The sequence below is a fragment of the Humulus lupulus genome, chromosome 8, assembly GCF_963169125.1.
Source record: "Humulus lupulus chromosome 8, drHumLupu1.1, whole genome shotgun sequence".
Classification (NCBI taxonomy): Eukaryota; Viridiplantae; Streptophyta; class Magnoliopsida; order Rosales; family Cannabaceae; genus Humulus; species Humulus lupulus.
In genome coordinates this window covers 64,904,311-64,927,314 of record NC_084800.1, presented here as the reverse complement: position 1 = coordinate 64,927,314, position 23,004 = coordinate 64,904,311, and the positions used below count along the sequence as shown (strand labels likewise).

The following is a 23,004-nucleotide window of genomic DNA, read 5'->3' as shown; positions in this document are numbered from 1 at the left end:
CTAGAAACTCATAGAGAAAATTATGGATTTTATAAGTTTAGCTTATTGTTTAGAAATATAAATTTTAACATAAGGTTTGATTAATATAACTGGTCATAGAAATGATATTTGAAATAACCTAAGGTTTAAATAAAATAATTAAGAACGTGACACTTGTCACATGGATGTTTATTAAGGATTTAAGAATTTTAGATGAATAAATTAATTAAGGATAAGTCTAGGTAGTCTAGAACCTTCCCTCAACTGTTAGGATCTTGTAATACTCAGTTAAAGTTGTTTAAACAAACTTCAAGTGTGCTGAAAGTGTACACACAATTTCTACTAATTATGCTCGGAGGCTACGAAATGATTACAGGCGTGGGGCACTAGCTCCCCATTCAGTCGGGCCAGTTGGTATGTTTCAGGACACACGATGCTCTCGACATGGTATGGGTCTTCCCAGTTATGGCCCAATACTTCAGCACCTGGGTCTCGAATGCTAGAAAGACTCTTCACAACACCGAATCTCGGATCCCAAACTTCTTATCCTTCACTTTGGAGTTGAAATATATGGCCACCTTCTGCTGGTAGGACGTTACACATAGTTGTGAAGCTTCTCAGAGCTCCTCCATAAGGTCCAGAGATTCTCGGGGTAAAGCATGATTTCTGGTTGGATTGTGTGTCTCTTCGATGCGTGGATATTGCTGCCTCAACTGGGAGTATGGCTTCATAGCTAAAGGACATGGAGAATGGTGAATAACCAGTAGAGGTCCTAGTCGTTGTGTGGTAACTCCACAATGCTTTAGGTTGCTCCTCGGGCCAAGCGTCTGTCGCATGTTCTAACATTTTCTTCAAAGTAGCCTTTAGCATCTTGTTGACTGCTTCAACTTGCCTGTTTGCCTGCGGAGGAACTACAGAGGAGAAATTCTGCACATAGATTGTTGTGAACTTGATTGGCACTCTGTACCTAGTGTTCTCTCCTCCGAGCATTAAAATCATCTTTGAGGTCTGGCTGTTGTCGTCTCCCTGGGTTGTCCTCGGGAGCCACTCTATTCCTAGGAGTGTTCAGGTCATCTCGCAGGTCACGATATGCATGGTGGAAACAACCGTCCTTGGGGTATTTTACTTTAGTCTTGATAACTCTACAAAATAGAGTTATTTTACCACTTTTTATGTGCTAATTGTTGTTTAATTCTTGAATTTTTAATTGATTTATTAAGTTTTAAAGTAATTTTGAATTTATTGGGTTTATTTTGATTTTTTATATTTTTGTGTGTTTTTATAGTTATTTTGTTGTAAAATGTTGCATTTAATTATTTAAATTATTGTGTCTAGTTAGAAGTAAAAAAATGTGTTTTATTGAAATTAAATGTTAAATATAAATTAAGTTATAATTAATATTTAAAAAAAATTAACTTCATTTATTTAATAGTTGAAAATATTTTATTATGATTTATTTTATATTTATTTTGTAAGAAAATTGGCATTTTTGAGAGAAAATAAGAAAAAAATGGTATTTGCTTTCAGCAGGCCCAGGCCCAGGCGAAGGTCCAGCAGCTGCCTCCCCAAGCTTCTTCTTCTCAGCACCTTGGGCCCACGCCTGATGTTCCACCATCAACAACACAGCCCAATTCACCCATCAACACCTCCACGTTCAAGCCCTCCTCCCTGCAAGCTGCTCCCATTTGCCTCCACCATCAACAACACAACCCATCAGCTGCCACCTTGCAGCTGCACCCAACTCCACCAACGCCTGCACTCTCTTCCCAGCCCACCACGCCAGACCAAGCTGCCAACACAGCCACACTGCCCAATTTTCTTAAGCCGAACATTGCCCATTTTGTCTAAAAATACCACTTTTTACCCCACTTTCTACATATTTTACCCAAAAAATATCATTATTACACATTATAATTTACCCATATTTTCCATATTATAATTAATTAAATTAATTTAAATTGATTATTTTAATATATCTCATTTTGGTTGTAAATATGGAGTTTTGAAGACCATTTAGGGTGTCCATTTTTAGAGAGAGGTTACTATACCATAATTTCTACACATTCAAAACCTCTCAATTCTCTTCATCTTTTTTTTCTTTTTGGTTACTTTCTATGTATTTTTAGAGGAAAAATTTGGGGGTTTCTCCTCCAAATTTTCCTATTTATGTTTGTAATTTTTAGTTTGTATTTGCTATTCTAGTTATGTGTTTCTAATCTTTTTAAGATTATTAAGGTGATGATGAAACAATTTGTAACTAGATAGTGTTTATTTTGTATGTTGATTTCCCATTTTGTGCAACAAAGTTTATGGAATTTTCTTCTTCAAATATCTTCTTTCATCTTAAATATCATGTATTTTGGATTGTTAGCACATATTTACACTTTGGTTTTCATTAGTGCAAAATCATAATATTCTTTGTGTAAGATGTGTCATTAAATTGTACACATCCATGCTTAGAACAAAAATATTATGTTTTGCCTTATAAATAATGTTCATTGATTTATTTTTTATTTTTTATTTCATTAGATTGATTTACACTAAATGCTTTGAAATTATAATTTTGAAAAGTGAAGAAAAATCTTATCTTTTTAGAAGTAATTTGTGCTTAAAATTATAAATCTCTTTAGAAAATGATAGTTTGATTTATTTTAACTATCACTAAAACTTGGGAATCAATGTACTTTTAAATATTATTAAACTTATATTTTGTGGATTCTAATCCTTAAGAATCTTATTTTACCATCTTGATTTCTAATATTAATTTATTTTTATGTATTGTCTTCAATTTCTTTATTATTGTCTCTTATTAGATTTTATTGTTACAAATTCTCATCAATCTTTGGAACTAGGTTAGAATTTATTAATTTTGGTTTTAAATAGTTTTCTTTTCGATTTTAGACAACTCCTTTGGGTTCGATCTCATGCTTACACGAACACTATAGTCCATATACGATTCGTGCGCTTGCGAGTTATAAATTTTTAAAACATACCCGTTTTGGGTCCATCAAGTCTCCCCCTCAAAATCAATGTATTCATTTCTAATTGAGACACTAATTCATTGTCCTCAGTTGGCGGAGACGTTTCTCATGTTGGCCCTTTGGCCAAGATTTCTCTAAGTCTAGCGAGGTGCTGGTAGGACACCATCTCCAGGCCTAACACGTTCTATCGCAGTGTGCCTGGTCAGAAGGCCCTGGGCTCCACTGACGCCAAAGGCCTAACGGTGTCCTCGGACACCATGTCCCTAATTAGCATTGGGCATTCTCAGTGCTTGAATGGGCTCAGAAGCCTGATGAGCTTTTTTCTCTGAAAAGGGCTTTTCATCAACCTTCCCTTTGCCTCGATTCTGTGTCACAGGTGGGGCTCTAGCTCTAGCTGGGTGCACGAGTGGCAAGCCAGCTGCCGCATCTTGCACCATGTCAGCGGGGTGCTCAAGAGGCAGGCCCACTAGCAGAGCAGGTGGTACACCAGCTGGCTGCCTAGGCAGTATTTCTCCATAGGGGTCCACTTCCAGCCCTTGAGTCGCTAAAGTGGCCCTTATGGCGTTAACCATCTCCTGCAAGGCGGTGATATTCCCCTCATGGGCATCTATTTTTGCTGCTAAGAGGAGATTTGGCCCTGAGGGCCATCACTTCTGGTGGCCCTTCCGTGTAAAAGGACTAGGAGTAGTCACTCTCGTAGTACTCGCTGTCCCCGTCATTGTACACGACATTCTCATCGTAATCTTCCTGGGCCACCTCCGGGTTTGTTGGCGGAGTTGGTCGGCTTGGCTATCCTCACTTAACGACGGTGGGAGGAGTAACGTTGTCAAGCACGTTTCTTCTGGTGGTCACCACTGTTGAATCTTCAAAGCTTTCTTTGTTTAAAGAAATGTAGTAATGGACACGGGGATTCACGTGTTTCAGGTTGATAATTAACCTTTTTCCACGAGGCGATTGTATTATGATTTAAGGAGCTTAAGGAGTCAAGGTTCTATGGAGTTTCAGACAGCGTTTTAGCAATGCTTTGAATACAAAAAGTTGGGGATCCTTTACAATGGGTGCCCTAACCCTATTTATAGTGGTTGAGGACAATTAATTCCCTTAATAGGGATTATTACAAACATCCCCAATTAACTGGGGACTAAATGCTAGTTAATACACATTCTTGTAATAAAGGTGGTGGTGGGCCCGTGCGTATCAAACGGGGTCCATTTCCGAGGTTGCAGCCACAAATTCTTGGGGAGACACGCCCCTGATAGTTGCACGCTTTCCCACATAAAGCGGCTCATTGGGATATGTTGCTTGTCGAGTTGTCGAATGTACGAACTCGAGACCACTACTTAAGGGACCTGTAATTTTTTCAGATGGCTACTGGTGGTCAAGGGTCACTATGCATGACACCTGACACTTCACCCCAGGCCCCGAGGACAACCTCCTAGGCCTGGAGGACTAGATGAACAAGAGAACGGGAGGACCACTATGATGGTCCTCGAAACGTAACTCTACATGGAGACATTCACCTCTGGAAGTGAACCACAACATACTGGGAAGGGCCTACCTTCCCAAGAGCTCTAAGTGAGCTCTTAAGGACTTCATTAGCTTCTGTAGTACTTAATCACTTCTCTAATGAGTGCCACGTGTCAATTGGTGAAAATACAGACAACACTATCAATAAATAAAATGGATTGTAAGAGATGAACACACGGTTTGTATTTGAAATAATGGCAAATGCATTTGTATAAAGAGGTTTGTATTTGTAATAGGGATCATGGACTACTCCACCACGATTGTTGGTCAATTACACCTCTAATAATTAAGGTGATGTTTGGTTGGAGGTAACAGAATGAAATAGAAATGAATCAATTTTCATTCCATCCATTTATTTGGTTGCATTTAGAGTATTGGAATGCTATTCCAATGAAATAGTTTTTCTACCATTTTAGTAGAATGACTATTTCATTTGAAAATGGGAGAAAAGACAATTTCAGTGCAAGATTGTAAAAAAATAATAAATAATGGGAAAAAATACCAAATATTTTCAAATACTTTTACTTATATACCAATTTTTTTTTCGGCAGCAAAAATATCAAATATTTGTTAATAGTTTCACTTAAGTACCAATTAATTATTTTATTTTTGCGGCAATAATACCAAATTTTTATTAATAGTTGCACTTAAGAACAATTCTTTTTTTTTTGTCACGACAATAATACCAAATATTTGCTAATTTTAAAAGAAAATTATTTCAAATATTCCTTGAATAATTTTAAAAATATATAAAGTCAATTTTAAATTATTAAAATCTAAAAAATTAAATGAAAAAGATAGAGAATAAAAAAAAATTGAATTTATATTTAAGGGTAAATATTAGTAGAGATTTAGAATTATTGTTCTAAATATTCCTTAAATTATTTTTAAAAATTGTATGAAATCAATTTTAATGTATAAAAGCATATAAAAACTAATAAAAATTAAAGAAACATAAAAACTTAGAGAAACATGAATTTATATTTAAGTGCCACTATCAGTACAAATTTAATATTATTGCTACATATATATATATTTATATTACTGACATGGTTTTTATAAAATATATAAAATCAATTTTATTTATAACAAAAAATTATTTAAAATTTTTGGTACTCAGTGCAACTATTAATAAATATTTAATATTATTACTTAAATAAAATTATTAACAAATATTTCATATTTTTACGGCTGAAAAAATAAAAGAATTGATATATAAGTTTAAGTATTTTAAAACATTTGGTATTTTTCCTGTCATTTTCTTATTTTTTTTATTTAAATTCATTTTTATTCCATTTCATTCTAATTGTTTTTCTTATTCTCACTCCTATTTTTCTATTTTCATTCTCTACAACCAAACATTACCTGTAGTAAAATGGAAATGAATCAATTTTCATTACATTGTTTTGTTTTGTTACATTTTAGAATATTAGAATGTCATTCAAATAAAATGATTTTTCCACCGTTTTAGTAGAATGACTATAATCCATTAAAAAATAATAGAAAAAATCACTCTAATACAATATTAAAAAATCCTCCATTTTCATTCCTTCAAACCAAACTCAAATGTTATTTAAGGACCAAATAAAAACCATTCATTTTGGATTTTTTTTTTCTTTTTTCGCTCCAACATTTAATATGATCTTGTGAATATTTAAGGTTCTTGTACAGTTGGTAGGGTTAAAGAAGCTCTAACACATTGTGGCACTGTCACCACCTAGTAGCTGTATAATAGTGTGATATTAATTTCTCATCATTCAAGAACTGGCTGTTGATCGGTCCAATTATTAGATTTTATCAATCATCGAAATTATGCCTATAACATTTGAAGTTTTATCTCATAAAATATTAATAATTAAGATGTTGAAGGTAATTTGCGTATAATATATATAATTTTATTAAAGTGCAGTGAATGGATCTAACATTTCTTCTATATAATAAGTGTGAACTATGTAGTTAACAAAAAATTTTAATTTTAATAATTTTTAATTATTTTAATATTAATTTTTATGGAATATTCTTATATTTAACATATTATTATTATATTTAACTATAGTTTGTAAATAATTGAACTTAAATAAAATAAAATAAATAATAATTAAACAAGTTAAAATATGATATTTTTGAGATATTTTACAATAATAATTATTTAAAAATAATAAAATTATACGTTTTATAACTTAAGTAAAATTTAATTAAACTTAAACTCACTTATTAGAATAATATCATATAATATATTTTATTGTCAATTAACAATAAATTATTTTTTTTAAAAAAACTAGCAATCCGCGTATAATATTTAATAATACATTAAACATATAATATATAATCTCTTGTCGTTATACTTAAATTTAAAAACTAGAACAAACATTAACTTAAACAAAAATAAATAGATTATTTAATTAAAATAAAATATTTATTTGAAATCTATATGACATTAATATAAATTTAATAAAAATAATTAATAAATTATATAAATAAAACTAAACAAGTACATATACATGATAATTTTTTTATAAGCGCTTCACTTTAAGCTCTACTGGTGGGTCTCTCAGTGTTTTTCGACCCGTGAACAGTTTTCGGCGCGATTTTTTTTATGACCATATATATTGTAGCTATTTAGAGCATCCTGCAAATTTTTAGAAAATTCCAAATAGTTTACAGTACCGAAAACTATGTTCAAACATATTATTTTCTATGCGCATAAAAAAAAATTAGTTACGCGTGCAACATCATGTTTGAACTTAGTTTTCGATACTGTAAACTATTAAGAATTTTCTGAAAATTTGCAGGATGCTCTAGATAGCTACAATACATACGGCCATAACAAAATTCACACAAAAAACTGTTCACGGATCGAGAACACTTAGAACTCTACCAATAAAACTTAAAGTGAAACCCCTAACTATATATAAATAAATAAAAGTAACTATTTATAAACTATAAAAGTCCAACACCTCTCAAAAAAAAAAACCATCACTAAGGGCTTCTCCAATGTATCACTATAATTGCATATATGCAGTAGGTGGCACTCCAATGAAGCTGCATATATATATCAAATTTGATATTTTGGCTACAGTACACAGCATATATGTCGTGTACTGTAGTACACGGTATATATATATTTTTTCTTTCATTATTTTATTATATATAATTATTATTATATACATTTATATTATTATTTATATATATATTTATATTATTATATATAGAATTTAGAATTTAGTTTATTATGTGGAGATTAAATTGTATATACCACAAATTATTTTTTTAATTATAATTTAAATAAAACATTATTAAATATTTGTATTTTTCTTAATATTACACAATACAAACATTACAAATTTAAAGACACATTAAAAAAAATTAAAATTGAACACATTAAACATCACATTGTCATTATAATTTCATCTAATGTAATGTAATTTTTTTTTTCTCTAGTGATATAATCTTTATGTTACTACATGTAATATAATTTTTTAATTTATCGAGTTTTAATTATTTATATAATATTATTGTCATGTAATTAATGAGTAGTTTTATTTAAAATATTAATTAGATATAATAATTGTGATGATTTTGATAAATTAATATAATAATAAAAAGAATATTTAATTTATTTAAATAAATAATATAATAATAAAGATTTTTTTTGTATGTGTAGTTTTTAATATTGTGATTGGAGTAAAAATGGTTTTTGACAACAAATTTGATATTGGTGTAACACCAAATAAAATATCAAGGTTGGAGATGCTGTAATTATATAACATAACTAACACAGTACTACCTTAAATCACATGTGGTCCACACCTTTTAGAGAGAGAAAGAGACACTACGAGAGAAAATAAAAAAGCTGAGGAAAAAAAAAAGATTGTCAAGACGACATCATTACAAATTACACTAAGAATGGCCAGATAGCTAGACAATGACAAAAAGTAATGTCAAAATTCATTAAAGATTACAATGGCTGAATGTCTTATTTAGATAGTTTTTATAAAAAAAAAACGTGATTGATCAGATAATGAGCTGTCAATTATCACATGCCCCTAAAAAAAGAGAAACTTGTACGTTGGCAAATGATTATGTAGTACATAAAAACACTATCGCACTTTAACTTAATAACATTACAGAAACAAACCATCATCGCCTCGCTTATCTTGTATTGTATCCCTACAGCCACAGGTACTCTTTGGATTGGATAAGAGAATGTCAGATATAAAACTGAGGAAGAGTGATCTCTGCTTCTCTTTTCTAGTTTGAATATGTATTGTGTGTTCTTTTTTTTTTCTTTTCTGTAGTTTGCTCTTCTATCTAGAAAATTTCAGGTTTCAATTAATTTTTTTTTCATTTTATTGTGCCCGGTGCCGTTTTATTGCCACACCCAATTACTGGTTGCTTTGGTACGTTCCACATAAGTTTCTATTCCAAATTAAAATCATTTTGTACTGAATAATTATAAAAAATTCTTCTAACCTCTTATTAATAATACTGCTCTCTACTTTTTGCTGATATTTTGTAGTTATATATATATTTTTTCCTTTGCACCAATAATGATTTGTTAATTGTTTCTTCCTAACTTTCTAGTTAATTCTTGTTGCTATTTTATTTATTTATTTTAATAAGATTTGCCATTTGCGCTATCTAGTGTTTGATAAGCTAATTCTTCGCACTTTTAACTTTAAAATCTTCAACTGACAGTTTAAAGAGACCGCAAAAGTGGATTTTTTTTCTTTCCAAAAATATCCTAGTTCTGCCAAAGTTCAACCTTAAACCTTCGTGTCATTAATCTTAATTTTTCTATATTTTTTTCGTTTTTATATATAGTTATTATTGTCCCATCTAATCTTATCCAAATGTGGCTTTAATATTTTATTGTTGGTTTAGGCTATATCCACTGAGAAATTTTTCGGTGTCATTACTGGCGGCAGTACAAAAATGGTACACCCTTTCGGAGGCAGGTCTTTATGTGTGGCAGCATTACTAATAGTAACACAACTAGTAATATTCACATCGACCATACCGTGTTCAAATTCCCTTCGAATAACAAAGATGAAATCTATGGTTTTTCGATCCCCCAAGTTTGAGCTGGAACCAGGATCAGTCGTGAACAAATTTTACTACGACGTTGACTTTCCAAGAGGCCATATTGCTCTAAAGAGTTTTTATGCTGAAGTAGTTGATGAGGCAGGACACTCTGTCCCTCTTCACGAAACTTATATTCATCATTGGGCCATCGTCAGATATTATCAACCCAAAGATGACAATCAGAAGCATAATATGTCGAATATCACGATTGCTAGAAACAGTGGAATATGCCAGGATGATATTCTTGGGCAGTATTATGGTTTTGGCTCCGAAACACGTAAAACGTCTACGTTTGCTCCTGATCCTTATGGAATTGAAGTTGGTAATCCTACTGAAATTCCTGATGGTTATGAGGAGAGATGGTTTCTCAATGTGCACGCAATTGATGCGCGAGGCGCGGTCGACCGATTCGGATGCACTGAGTGCAGATGTGATTTGTATAACATCTCCAAGGATGAGTATGGCCGGCCTTTGAGGTCAGATTATAAAGGAGGCCTTTTGTGTTGCTATGATCAAACACAATGTAGAGTGAGAAAAGGCTTTCAGGGGGTCAAGAGAAGCCTCTACCTCAGATATACTGTGGAATGGATTGATTGGACTGATTCTGTTTTGCCTCTGAAGATATATATTCTTGATGTTACTGATACTTGGAATGGTTTGAACTCTGCTAAACATGATTGCCAAGTAAGTGAATATTACCTCCTTACTAACACCTGAATTTTATACACACACATGACTACTGTAATGGATGTTAATCTTGACTAGTACTGGATTATTCTTTTTTTTTTTTTTGAAAGAGAGTAGTGGATTATTCTATTGTATCAGATGTTCGGTATAGGAAAAAATTATGTAAGATTTTGTTCTAAGTTATTGCAGTCTGTTTCCATGAAAAGCTACATGATGTTTATGTTAGAAACAGAATGACACATTAAGAAAGACCTTGTATAACTTATCTTAGATGCTTTGAGTCCGTTTGAGAGTACTAGAGTACATCTATCATATATGCACATATTATGGAATACTAGAGTACATCTATCATATATGCACATAATAATTTGGAGTTGTTAAGAATGATGAGGTTCTTCTTAAAACCTATTACTTACTAATTGGATTAACTCATGTTCTTATAAATTGTTAAATATTCTCACACACTTTTCATGGGGGACACTGTACTTTAATAGAAGTCAACTGGACACTTAAATCCACAAAAAGCTTATACTAATTGTGCAGTAGTTGTAAGAATTATTTATCAATTCAACTCCCAATTTGATTAGCTTAATCAAAATTTCTTGTGTGTAAGACCGAATACCAAGTTGTGGAATCATGCAAAGGCACTGGTGTGAGTAGGGACAGATGCATTGACACTGAAAGCACAAGGGTCAGCATACCAACAGGTGGATATGTTGTGTATGGTGTCGCTCACCAGCATACTGGGGGAGCTGGTTCAACATTATATGGAGAGGTGACTCTTTTTTGCTTTTCCAAACTGGTTTCGTGCTCTTATAAATCTATAAATATGGGACTATTAACAATTTGAACTGTGATTTTCAGGATGGAAGGGTGATATGTTCGTCGAATCCAATCTATGGAAAAGGAAATGAAGCAGGGAATGAGGCCGGTTACGTTGTGGGAATGTCTACTTGTTATCCTAAACCAGGCTCAGTCCAAATACTCGATGGTGAGACATTGGTTCTTGAGTCCAAGTACAATAGCACCCAATCACACACTGGAGTTATGGGGATATTTCACATTTTTGTTGCAGACCAATTACCCAACACATTGAAGATCTCTGATCACTCTCCTATCTGAGTGATATAAAACGTTGTCTATCTAAAATTAACTATATATCGTAAGTGAATCCAGTAAGTGAATTCCAATAATGTGTTAGAATTTTGTGTTGAATTAAAAAATAAATGGGATTTTAGTCTCACATTGTTTATAAGAGGAGTAGGTTGAGTAGTTTAGATATAAAAAATTTATTAATAATAAGATTAAGATATATAATCATATTAATTATATTTATTTTATGATTTTAGTTAAAAGTTTAATATTCTGATTGTGGTAGAGTTTGGGTATATTGGGTTTGGAGAAGTAATTAAGTTTTAATTTAGTTGCTTTTAACTTTGATCCATTAGTATAATTTGTATAAGAGTATGAGTTTGTTGATCAATAATAAAATATGAGTTATTTATATAACTCAATGTCGATCATGTTACTTGTTTCAAGGATCATACTAAATGTAAATCATGTTCCTTGTCTCAATGTGGTTCTTGTTACCTGTTAAAGTTGAAATTTTTTGAAGTGATCTTGAAAATAATTTTGAGAAAGAGCACAATTTTCTTTTTAACAATTATTCCAAATAAATTTAGGGTTGGTAATCATTTACTCTGATTTTGTAAAGTATGATTTTTGTAATATATGTTTACAATAATAATCATTTGGTACTTTATATTTTGAAATTGTACATATTTGTTATCTTAAATTCAAATTTTATTAATTTTACTAATTTAATCAAAGTGCTCTCATTTACATAAATTCCAAATTCAAATTTAATTACTTAATCACACAAAACTAATTGTAATTTGGTAATATTGATAAATTTCTATTTATTAAATCTGAGTCTAAAATATCAAATATGTATAAATTTAAAATACACAATATCATAAAAGCATTATTGGGAAAAGAGATTACTAAAATGATAATTTATAAAATGATAGGTACAAATGAGTACATTTCCTAAAATTTAACAATAATCAATCAATCGTACAAGATAGAAAGATGATCAATAAGATGACTTCTCTTCTTTATCTAATATACCAATCACATTGTGTATATCTTATATTAGATTAAACCCACTAAAAAGAGGTTTAAAGGACTTATGTGGCAAATATGAGTGTGGAGTTCACGAACCTCTTGCTACTCGACCAATTAGCGTTCATTTCATTATAATGTAGAATATACCACGGATATAAATATATAGAAAAAATGTTGTTATTTGACACTTCAGGTGTCCAATACTACAAGAGATGACACGTTATAATTGGTTAGAGATATTCTATAATAATTGTTAAATTCAATCAATTCAGTGTGCGGAGTCCAATATTAAATTTCACCAAAAACAATATGACACTTTATTATGGTGTTGAGTATCCTGGTGCCCCTTAACAATAAAAAATTATACATGATAAACTCTTAATTGATTTATCAATTACAATATTAGGATGAATTACTATAATAAGTATACTAGTCTACTCAAATTAATAGTGTACAACCCCCCATTACTCTTCAAATCAATACTACTTTGGAGGAGGGACAATTATGTCTAATCCTCAAGAAAGCCAATGTTTTGTCCAAACATGAGACTGGACCAAATTGTCTAATTCCATGTGTTAGTACCCTGAAACAAAGGGACCCCAAGGTACTAGGGTTTTATTTTCTTGTATCAAACAAAAATAGACAAAATAATAAATAAATAAATATCCACACCCTACTACTACTTATTACTACATATATTACAAGTCTACGTCGTGGCTCAGACCAAGGATAATTATGTTTGTGTTTGTGTATACATTTGAATTTTGGCGCAGTAAAACATGACCTCTTTCATTTGTTAACGTAGAAGCACGACTCTCATTTAACTGTAAACAAAACTTATATGAGACTAAGTTTAACATTAGGCTGTATTTAATACTTATAATTTTTTAACATAATTATTTTGAATGCGATCGATTTATAACTAAAATAAATTATTTTGCAAAGAAAAAAAAGTTTAAGAATATACATATTTGTAAAAATGACAATTATAAACATTGTATAATATAGGGAGTTACTGTGCTATGCTTATTTTTTTGGACACACCTGTGTTATTTTTCTATTTTTGATACATAAATAAGTTCTAACTTATTTTTTATATATATAATAGTGTAAATTATAACTATTTAGTAAATCCTTCAAATTTTTAAAAAATTTAAAATAATTTAAGATGCCAAAATTAGATTTCTAATTATAGTATTTTGCATGTGTGCTATTTTTTTTTTATATACTTGCAAAATAAATTGTTTTATACTCTGTTTTCTACTTTGTAAATTATCTCGAATTTACTAAAAAATTATAGAATGTCTTAAATGAATAACTTATGTATTTTTCTATGTTTTTATCTTATATTTTTTTTAATTCAACTCAATCTAATCCTATCTAATCTCACTATCCAAATGTGACATTATCGTATTGGTTAGTTTGTTACTCTAACTTTAGTTAGTTTGTTACCTTTAGATACTCCAACTTAATTCCCCCACAAATATATTACTGCTTGTACTCATTTACTGATTATGACTTTTGATGTTTGAGGCTAAATTATTTAATTTAATTAATGACTCGATATATCATATGGAGTTGAAGTTCATATAATTGGTCCCCACAAAGTTTTTTGAAACCGAACAATATGGTTTTGCACAATTTTCTCGGCAGCCCCTTTAATATTCATTCGTAAAGGCTTTGTCTTATAAGATTAACTAGAAAATATAACCGCGTTTCGCGTAGTCTGTTGTAATTATTAAAATATATATATTTTAAAATATTTTTTGAGAGATTGTGGGGTGGTGATTCATTTTCACCATACTCGTACAACATGTTCTTTATATGGACACGTGAAGACATATTGATTATAATTTTCACCTTGTATTTTAGTTGTTTACCTATTTTGACCATTAATTTTTTTTTAAATTACCTTGTGGATCTTGCGTTTTGTCAAAAATTAAAAAATAAGAATGTAAAGATAGATTATTTGAACCACGTATAATTTGATTGATTACCCGTTTGAATATTTTATTGTTAAAAGTTAATATTTGGATCCTGTATTTTGTCGAAAACTATTATGTAATTTTAAATTAAATTTTTTTAGTATTTTTCAAAGTTAAGATATTTAAGCAAATTAAATTTTTAATTAAATTAATATGTATATATATTAATATTTTTAATTGTTAAGATATTTTAGAAAATAGAAAATGAATAAAAAAATTAGATTAAATGAGAAAATAGAAAGAGTGATTTGAAGAGATTTTAGAGTGCCACATAATCTCCTTGAAGCTCTCCTTTATATATATATAAAAATGAGAAAAATAGATATATAGATAACCGAAAACTATTATGTAATTTTTAATTAAATTTTTTTAGTATTTTTCAATGATTAAGTAGTTAAGATATTTAAGCAAATTAAATTTTTAATTAAATTAATATGTATATATATATATTAATATTTTTAATTGTTAAGATATTTTAGAAAATAGAAAATGAATAAAAAAATTAGATTAAATGAGAAAATATAAAGAGTGATTTGAAGAGATTTTAGAGTGCCACATAATCTCCTTGAAGCTCTCTTTTATATATATATAGATTTTAATTTGTCAAAAATAAAAGATATTTTATTTTTTTAACATGGAAGTGACAAATAAAAAATAAAAATCTATTTTTAAAAAATAAAAAATTTGAAGTACTAAACATACAATTAATTATTTTTAATGTATTTTTACATCAATAGTCTTCTTTACCTACTTAGAGTATAATGGGTGCGCTAATTCTATTTTTTCAAATACATTACTAAAATTTTACTTTTTCTATTTTACATCAAATTTTATATTACATCATTCTCTATTTATATTTTATATTTTCTCTACATCATTTAAATATATTATTTTATTTATTTATTAAAATACTAAAATAGGAAAGGGAAAGAAACAAAATAGAATAAAATATAATTAATATAGAAAAAGAAAAAAAGAAATAATAATAAAATAATTTTAACTCAATAAATAATTAATTTTACATGTGTAGTAATACTATTTATTAAAAAATGTGTAAAATAACTCAAATTTAGCTCTTGAAAGCTCATCTTTACCATTTTTCTTAATATTTTTAAAAATTAGCTAATTTAGCTTATTCATTGTGAGTACTCATAGTAACCTATAAATACATATGGCGGGGGATTTCGTCTTACCCTATATAATGGAAGCACTTCCATGGCTTCAAAGTTGTGTCTTATGGTCTTTGGTTATTGCCGTATCCAATTACTGGGAGCTTTGGTAAGTTCTTTTATTTCTAAAGAACCAATATCAAAACCAAAACCATTATTAATTTATTACTAGATAATTATTATTTTCTTCTAATCTCTTATTAATAATACTACTGTCTACTTTTTGCTGATATTTTATTGTACAATTTTTTCCTTTGCACCAATAATGATTTGTTAATTGTTTTTTCATAACTTTCAAGTTATTAGTTCTTATGATTAGCTAGCATCCAGTGTTGCTATTCTTTTCTTTAATGTGATTTGTGTTATCTAGTGTCGTTATTTGTTTAGCTAGCTCTTCACACTTTCGACTTTATGATTTTTTAGCTGACAGTTTGAAGAGACCACAAAAGTGATTTTTGTTTTTCCTTTTTCGGCAAAAGTCCTAGTACTCTGGCAAAGTTGATCTTTAATCATGTCATTAATTAGTCTTCGTTTAATGTCTTAATGTTGGTTTTTGTTCATTACTGACAGAACGAAAATGGTACACCCTTTTGGAGGCAGGTCTTTATGGGTAACAGCTTTACTGATAGTAATACTAGTGTTGACATTGAGCATACCATGTTCAAATTCTCTGCGAATTACAAAGACGAATTCTATGGTTTTTCGATCCCCCAAGTTTGAGTTGGAACCAGGGTTAGTGGTGAGCAAAATTTACTACAACATTGACTTTCCAAGCCCTCTTCATGAAACTTATATGCACCATTGGGTGGTGTTCAGATACTATCAGCGCAAGCATGGTAGCTTCAACCAAAGAAACCAATCAATCTATATGCCTGCAAGGAACCATGGAGTGTGCCAGAAGGATGTTCTTGGGCAGTATTTTGGCCTTGGCTCAGAAACAAGAAAAACACCTTTATCTGTTCCTGATCCTTATGGAATCGAAGTCGGTAACCCGACAGAAATTCCTGATGACTTTGAGGAGAGATGGTATCTCAAGTGCACGCAATCGATGTGCGAGGAGTGGAAGACAGGTTGAGATGCACTGAGTGTAGGTGTGATCTGTATAACATCACCAAGGACCAGCTTGGCCGGCCTCTGAGACCAGATTACAAAGGAGGGGTCATTGTTGCCATCATCAAACACATTGCAGAGTGAGAAATGGCTTTCAAGGTGTCAAGATAAGCCTCTTCCTCAGATATACTGTGGAATGGGTTGATTGGACTGATTCTGTATTGCCTGCTAAGATTTATGTTTTGGATATCACTGATGCTTGGAATGGTATGGACTCTGCTGAACATGATTGCCAAGTAAGTCACTATATTAACAACTTCCTAACATAATGTAATTGAATTATTATCTGTTATTCTTGTTTTGATTTTTATTAATAACATTTCCATATAACTATGTACCAGTAAGATTATTGTCACTGGTTAATTGTATACTCAGGACTAATGAAACTCCCTGAGCAGGACATGTGAAAGTAAGACATAGGCTAGTGGATTCTTTTCTTGTATCAGTTGATAGGATTGGACAAAAGTTCTGCAAGCTGTTATCGTGGGGTTGTGCTTAATCTAATTACATGTCAAGCTTTGAGATTTTTACGTTGAAAAAGATAATTTATTCAACGGACGAGAGCTTATATTATTATATTTTAGGATAATGTTTGATTGATTAAATAGGTGATACAAAAAATGATTATTTAATTTAGTGGGGGAATGTTATATTATTTCATATAATATAATGTTAGATTAAATAATGTGACAAAATGTGATCTGTCACACAAATGTGATTTGTCACATCTTGTAACATATTATTGAGAGTTACAAAATTGGACACATGTGTGTGCCAAAATTTGACATATTTTGGAGTTACAAAATCAGTTACAAATTTGTAACTCCCAAATATTACTCAATAATATGTAGATTGTATGTTACATATTTGAGATTAAATTTCACAAAGTCTTAATGAAATATAGCTATTGGAGACATGTTTTTAACTCTCATTAGGTGTTTGGAGGTTACAAAATAATGTGAGAAATGGTTTGGGACGTGTTCGAATGTTTTGGAAAAATGACATTTTTGAGCTGAAAATAGCCTGTGGTCGTGGCTAGGAGCATTGGTGGCCGCGGCTTGGGGGACAACGAGCCACGGCCGTGGCCAGGCATGCTAGTGGCTGCGACCAGAGATGTGTTCAGCTAATTTTCAACATTTTTTTCCACTTTAAACGATTCTAACGCCCCAAGTAACTCTCCAAACTCCTTTTTTAATTCCATAAAAATCCAATTAATCATTGGTAACAGCCATGGAGGTTGGTGGAATTTGAAATTCAAAGGGTATCTCAAAACTCTATAAATAGAAGCCTAATGCTCACTTGTAAGACAACTCTATCTCTATCCACTAGAGCACTTGGCTAGAAATACACCAAAAAAGCTTAATTATATTCGAGAGAGCTATTTCCAATATTGAGAGAATCCCATAGTGCTTGAGATAAGGGAAAATAAGTTTTTGGGCAAATGTTGTAAATCTTGTTGAAGTTGGTGATCCCCAATGTTCTTCATTTTGGTTGTGTGAGTGAGAGTGTTTTACTTTTTTTGTTCTTGTTATTTCTTCTACCATTGCTTTTATTTTATATTCTTCTATTTTATCTTTACATATTTATTTGTATATTTTGTTTTAGAGTTGTAGTATTTATCATTATCTTCATCTATTTTTTTTCTATATCTATTTGTATTTTGAGTATTGAGTTTTATTTAATCAAGCATTGCGTCTTTGTATTATTTTTCATAGAGTTGTAATAGTATTTCTTATTTTCCATTAACACAATACAAATATCTCTAACATACATAAGCTACAGTCGGAAGCTAACTTTAATCCACTTAGAGCACTCCCAATGGGTGCTCTACATTATCCTTTAAAATACCTCCCCAAAACACATTTTTTTTCTATTTTACCTCTAAGTTTTACATTATACCATACATCAGCTTCTCTATATATTTCTCTACATCATTTAATTATTATATTTTAAACATATTTTATTAATTAAAGTAAAATAAAATAATTGAAAAGGAAAAAAGAAATAATAAAAATATACTAAATGGGAGTGAGAAAGATTATAAAGAAAAATAATAATTTTAAAATATTATATAAATAATATATAAATGTTATGTAAATGTAGATAGGGTTTATACATTTTTGGACCCTGTGTTTTGTCCCATTACCTGTTTGGATCCTGTGTTTTGACAAATTATTTTTTGGACCCTATGTTTTGTAAAATGGTTAAAATAGAACCCTAAACTCAATTTTGATGAAGAAAAAATTGAATATAACAACATTGTTTTTAAGCAGAATGATTTTATTTTTGTTCTGAATTGTTAGTTTGGTAAATTATTTGTGATTTTAGTTGAGAAAACATTAACCAAAATCGGGTTTATGGTTCTATTTTAACCATATTACAAAATATAGGGTCTAAAAAGTAATTTATCAAAATACAGGGTCCAAATAGGTAATGGAAAAAAACATAGGGTCCAAAAAGGTATAAACCCATATAGATATGAATTAATTGGAGTTTGTGCATAGTTATTATAAATATATATAAAGAAACTGATAGAATATGTTTTTATGAGTTTTAGCTAAATATTATAGAGAAAATGTATTAGAGCACTCCCTGTGGAGAAGGTAAAATGTCTTATTCTTTATAATATATAGAAAAAATGGTTAAATAGTCTTCCAATAGGTGATGTAAACTTATATTTTTTTTTACCTAAATGAATAGTATTTCTCTATATGTAGTGAAAGACTATTCATCAAGATATAATATATTTTATTATTTTTTTATAAACTTTTGTATATATATGAGTGTGATACTATTATATTTAATTATTTTATTTTTTAAAATGAATAAAATATTTTTAAAATATATAATATTCAAATGATGTATAGAAAAAATAGAGAAGCTGATGTATGGTATAATGTAAAAGTTTGAGGTAAATTATTAAAAGTATGTTTTGGTGATGTATTTTGTAATACACTTTCTCTATAATATTTAGCTAAAACTCACAAAAACATCTTCCATCAGCTCCTTTATATAATTCTCATGAATCTCTGTATATAATTCTTCAGAGATTCATCCTTTCCTTGTTTGATGTCAGCCAAATGGTTGGCATAAACTGGAGGGGTCCGAGCAGCACTGAATTGCCTACAAAATTCCTTCCTAAAAGATTTCAAGAGGTAATGGAGTTTGGCTTGAATTTCCAATACCATTCTTGGGCAGTATCAGACAATGTAGTCGGAAAGAATCTACACCGGTAATCGTCACTTACACCGAGCAGTTCCATTTGGTCTTCAAATTTCCCAACGTGCCTAATGGGATTTGCCTTTTCTGTATATACTGGCAGAACTGGTGCTTTATACTTAGCTGGCGGTTGGGCTGCTCTGATCCTAGCATAAAAGGGACTACCACTTCTGTGGTTTATCACTTCCATTCCGAAGGGACGTTTTGACAAACCGTGCACTGCGGCCGTTAGCACATCAAGCGAGGCTTGGATGGCTGGTGCAATTGACGAGGTGCCAAGGTCGTGACTGTCTGGTCGGGCATTTTCATCTGGTGCACCGTCGTCAAGTATTTCTACTTGGCTAGCAGGGTGGTTCAGATTTTGCCCTTCGATCGGGAAGTGTGCCCTCCTAGGCGATCAAACACTGTGCTCCGAGTTTTTTCATAAGGCTTACCGCGTGGGACCTACTCTCTCCCACTGCGCTGCTGGTTGGGATGTAGTGGTGGCCTTCCTGCACCAGCTGGGCAGTCTTTTCCTCCTTGTTGGTTGTTGGCCTCTTTTTCCTTTGACTGGTCGGTGTGATGACTATCAGCCTCATCACGACTATGTCCATCTTTGAATTATGAAGTTCCCTTATCTTGGGGAGTTCTGGTTTGATCCTGCCTGGGTGGAGTCTTCTTACTGCCCGACCGGTGACTTCCTGATCTAGAAGTATCTGACTGGTGGCTCTTGGAGGGAGTTCTAGAGTTCTCCCTTTGTGTCGAGGCAATTCCGGAGCGGACCCCATCATCCTCCCGACCAAGGGGGTTACTCCTACTTATGTCCGATCCCCGAGAATTGGTTCTACTTGTAATGCCCCAAATTTCCTAATAAGGTTTAGGACCTTAATTAGGAGGTCGGGAGGGCCATAAGTGATTTATTATGATATTTAATGATTATATGCATGTTTATGTGAATTATATTATTATATGATGATAAATGCATGCATATGGGTTCATTTTTAACTATAAGGGCATTTTGGTAATTTGGCCTATTGAGGGCGTGATTGTGTATTTTTGTGCATGTGGGTGAATTCTAAATAATACCACATTATATGTGGATCAGTTCGAGCCATTCGGCATGAGACGATCATGGAATGCAAGTTTTTGGTCTAGTCATAACGGGATTAAGTTCGGGGCTCGGAGTGAGTCTCGGGGTAATTTGGTGATTAGAACGTTGCCGAGAATTAAAGGGTAACGGGATGTGAATTATTGGTATTTGGGAATATTGAGAATAATGGGAATTGGAGGGTGTTAATTATAATTAACGAGATAGGCAGGAAATGACGATTTTACCCTTTGGAGTCTTTAGAAGCCTTTATTTGACCTAGGGGCAAAATGGTCTTTTCACCCCTAAGATATATATCAGCCCTTTGAGTTTAGAAGGCTGTGGAATTGTTGAAAACAGAGCATCATCATCCTCATCTCTCTCCCTCACCCGTACACCATTTCTCCTCCTTCTTCCTTTCAATTTTTGAGAGCCAACTTGAGGTAACAAGCTAGGAGATCAAAGGTGGGAGCTTAGGAACTTAGTTCAATCATTGAAGAGGACTCAAATCCAACTTGAGGTAAGGTTTCATCCAAGAACTTAAGCTTTACCCGGTTTTACAAGTTAGTTTTCAGTTGGGAATTTGAGGTGTTAATTGTGAGAATTCATGGAAGTTCTTGTGTAAGATTGCTTGGGTTTTGATGAGGGTGTGATGTAGATGAGGTTTGGGGTTGAATTTGATGTTTTGATGATGTTTGGGATTGGTTTGGAGACTTGGTTTCAGAGGGAAATCGCAAGGGAGAAGACCAGAATTTTCTCTGGTTTGCTGATGGCGCCTCAGCGCCATTCCTGGCGCCCCAGCGCTAGGCAGGGCTGATTCTGGAGCTCTCTAACTTTGGGGCAGCGCCACTAGGCAGCACCCCAACGCTAGTGCATTTTCCAGCAACCTATTTTTAGGGCTCGATATGACTTTTAAGGCTCGGGGGTTGGTCCCTTTACCCCGTTTGGGTAGATTAAGAGTCCCAAGAGTGCGGGATGGATCCCGGGAGTGTGGTTTTAGATTATAAACCTTTCTATGATTTATTTTATTAATGAGATTCCATATTTGGTTATGACTAGGTGACCGTTAAAGGACCAAAGGATTGATCGTTCTCAAGGGTCGTTCTTTTACTAATTCTTGCTCGAACCCGAGGTAAGAAAACTACACCCCATGTGTGACATGCATGGTTATTTTGATGCATGTTGGATGTTTAAATGTAAACATTGATAGCATATTGAATGCTTAAGCAATCTTGCTCATTTGCATATGGTTATTATTGAGGCATGCTGAATGATTAAGTGTGATGCACGAGAAACATGAGATTAGGGCATGCCATGAATATTGACTGTGAGAATGATCAGAGCTTGAGTCTTTGTGTTTGTGCATGATCATAATTGTGCTAGCAACTGTTAAGTAAGCATGCTGAATGCCCTACGTTTGAATATTCGACATATGACATATGTTTGGTAGCAATGCTTACTTGTGCATGGCACTCACTCATTAGTCAGAATTGGCAAAGGTGTTAGTATCAATTACGAAGCTGTGACTCATTAGTCAGGTTTGACAGTGGTACTGGGCACTGGTCACACGGTGCTGACTTATAAGTCAGGACGGCCTTAGCGTGTTCAATGCAACCCAATAAAGATTAAATCTAATCGACATTCTGCATTAGATGACTCAACAAGAGCATTAATTCCGGACCGACCTCAAGTTCGATGAAAACTAAAAGCGCTTGTGTGATTTACCCATCAGTCACTCATCTGTTAAAGCTAGTGACTACCCATCAGTCACTCATTTGATTAGAGCCATTGCAGGAAAGCCCAGGTAACAGGTTCGTTACACAGCTATGGGCACTGAGCCCCGTAGTGACTTGCTTGTCAGTCACTCAGTATGGTTAACTGAACCTCAAAGTGATATTCACTCATCTGTTCAGAGCTATAAGCTCTGTATGATCATTTTGATCATCATATGCATGGCTTTGTGTGCTGAGCCCTGTAGTGACTTGCTCTTTGGTCACTCAGTATGGTTTACCAAAACCTCACGTGTTGAAACACTCATCTGATTAGGATTGACTTGATAGTCATCCAAT

The 23,004-nt window shown here is 32.0% G+C and overlaps 1 protein-coding gene and 1 pseudogene across 2 annotated transcripts; both read left to right on the top strand.

Annotated features, from left to right (window-relative positions):
- Positions 1-8,647: 8,647 nt before the first annotated feature.
- Positions 8,648-11,502, top strand: LOC133797566 (uncharacterized). 2 transcript variants are annotated; one of them, XM_062235509.1, is made up of 4 exons: positions 8,648-8,669; positions 9,372-10,256; positions 10,873-11,034; positions 11,124-11,502. In XM_062235509.1, exons 2-4 carry the CDS (start codon positions 9,423-9,425, stop codon positions 11,379-11,381), a joined length of 1,254 nt encoding a protein of 417 aa, XP_062091493.1. In that variant the 5' UTR covers positions 8,648-8,669; positions 9,372-9,422; the 3' UTR covers positions 11,382-11,502. The 2 variants fall into 2 exon arrangements, with proteins under 2 accessions (XP_062091493.1, XP_062091491.1); XM_062235507.1 differs by lacking the exon at positions 8,648-8,669 and adding an exon at positions 8,749-8,887.
- A 4,024-nt stretch (positions 11,503-15,526) lies between these two features.
- LOC133795514 (uncharacterized) overlaps positions 15,527-23,004 on the top strand; it is a 45,306-nt pseudogene continuing 37,828 nt past the window's right edge.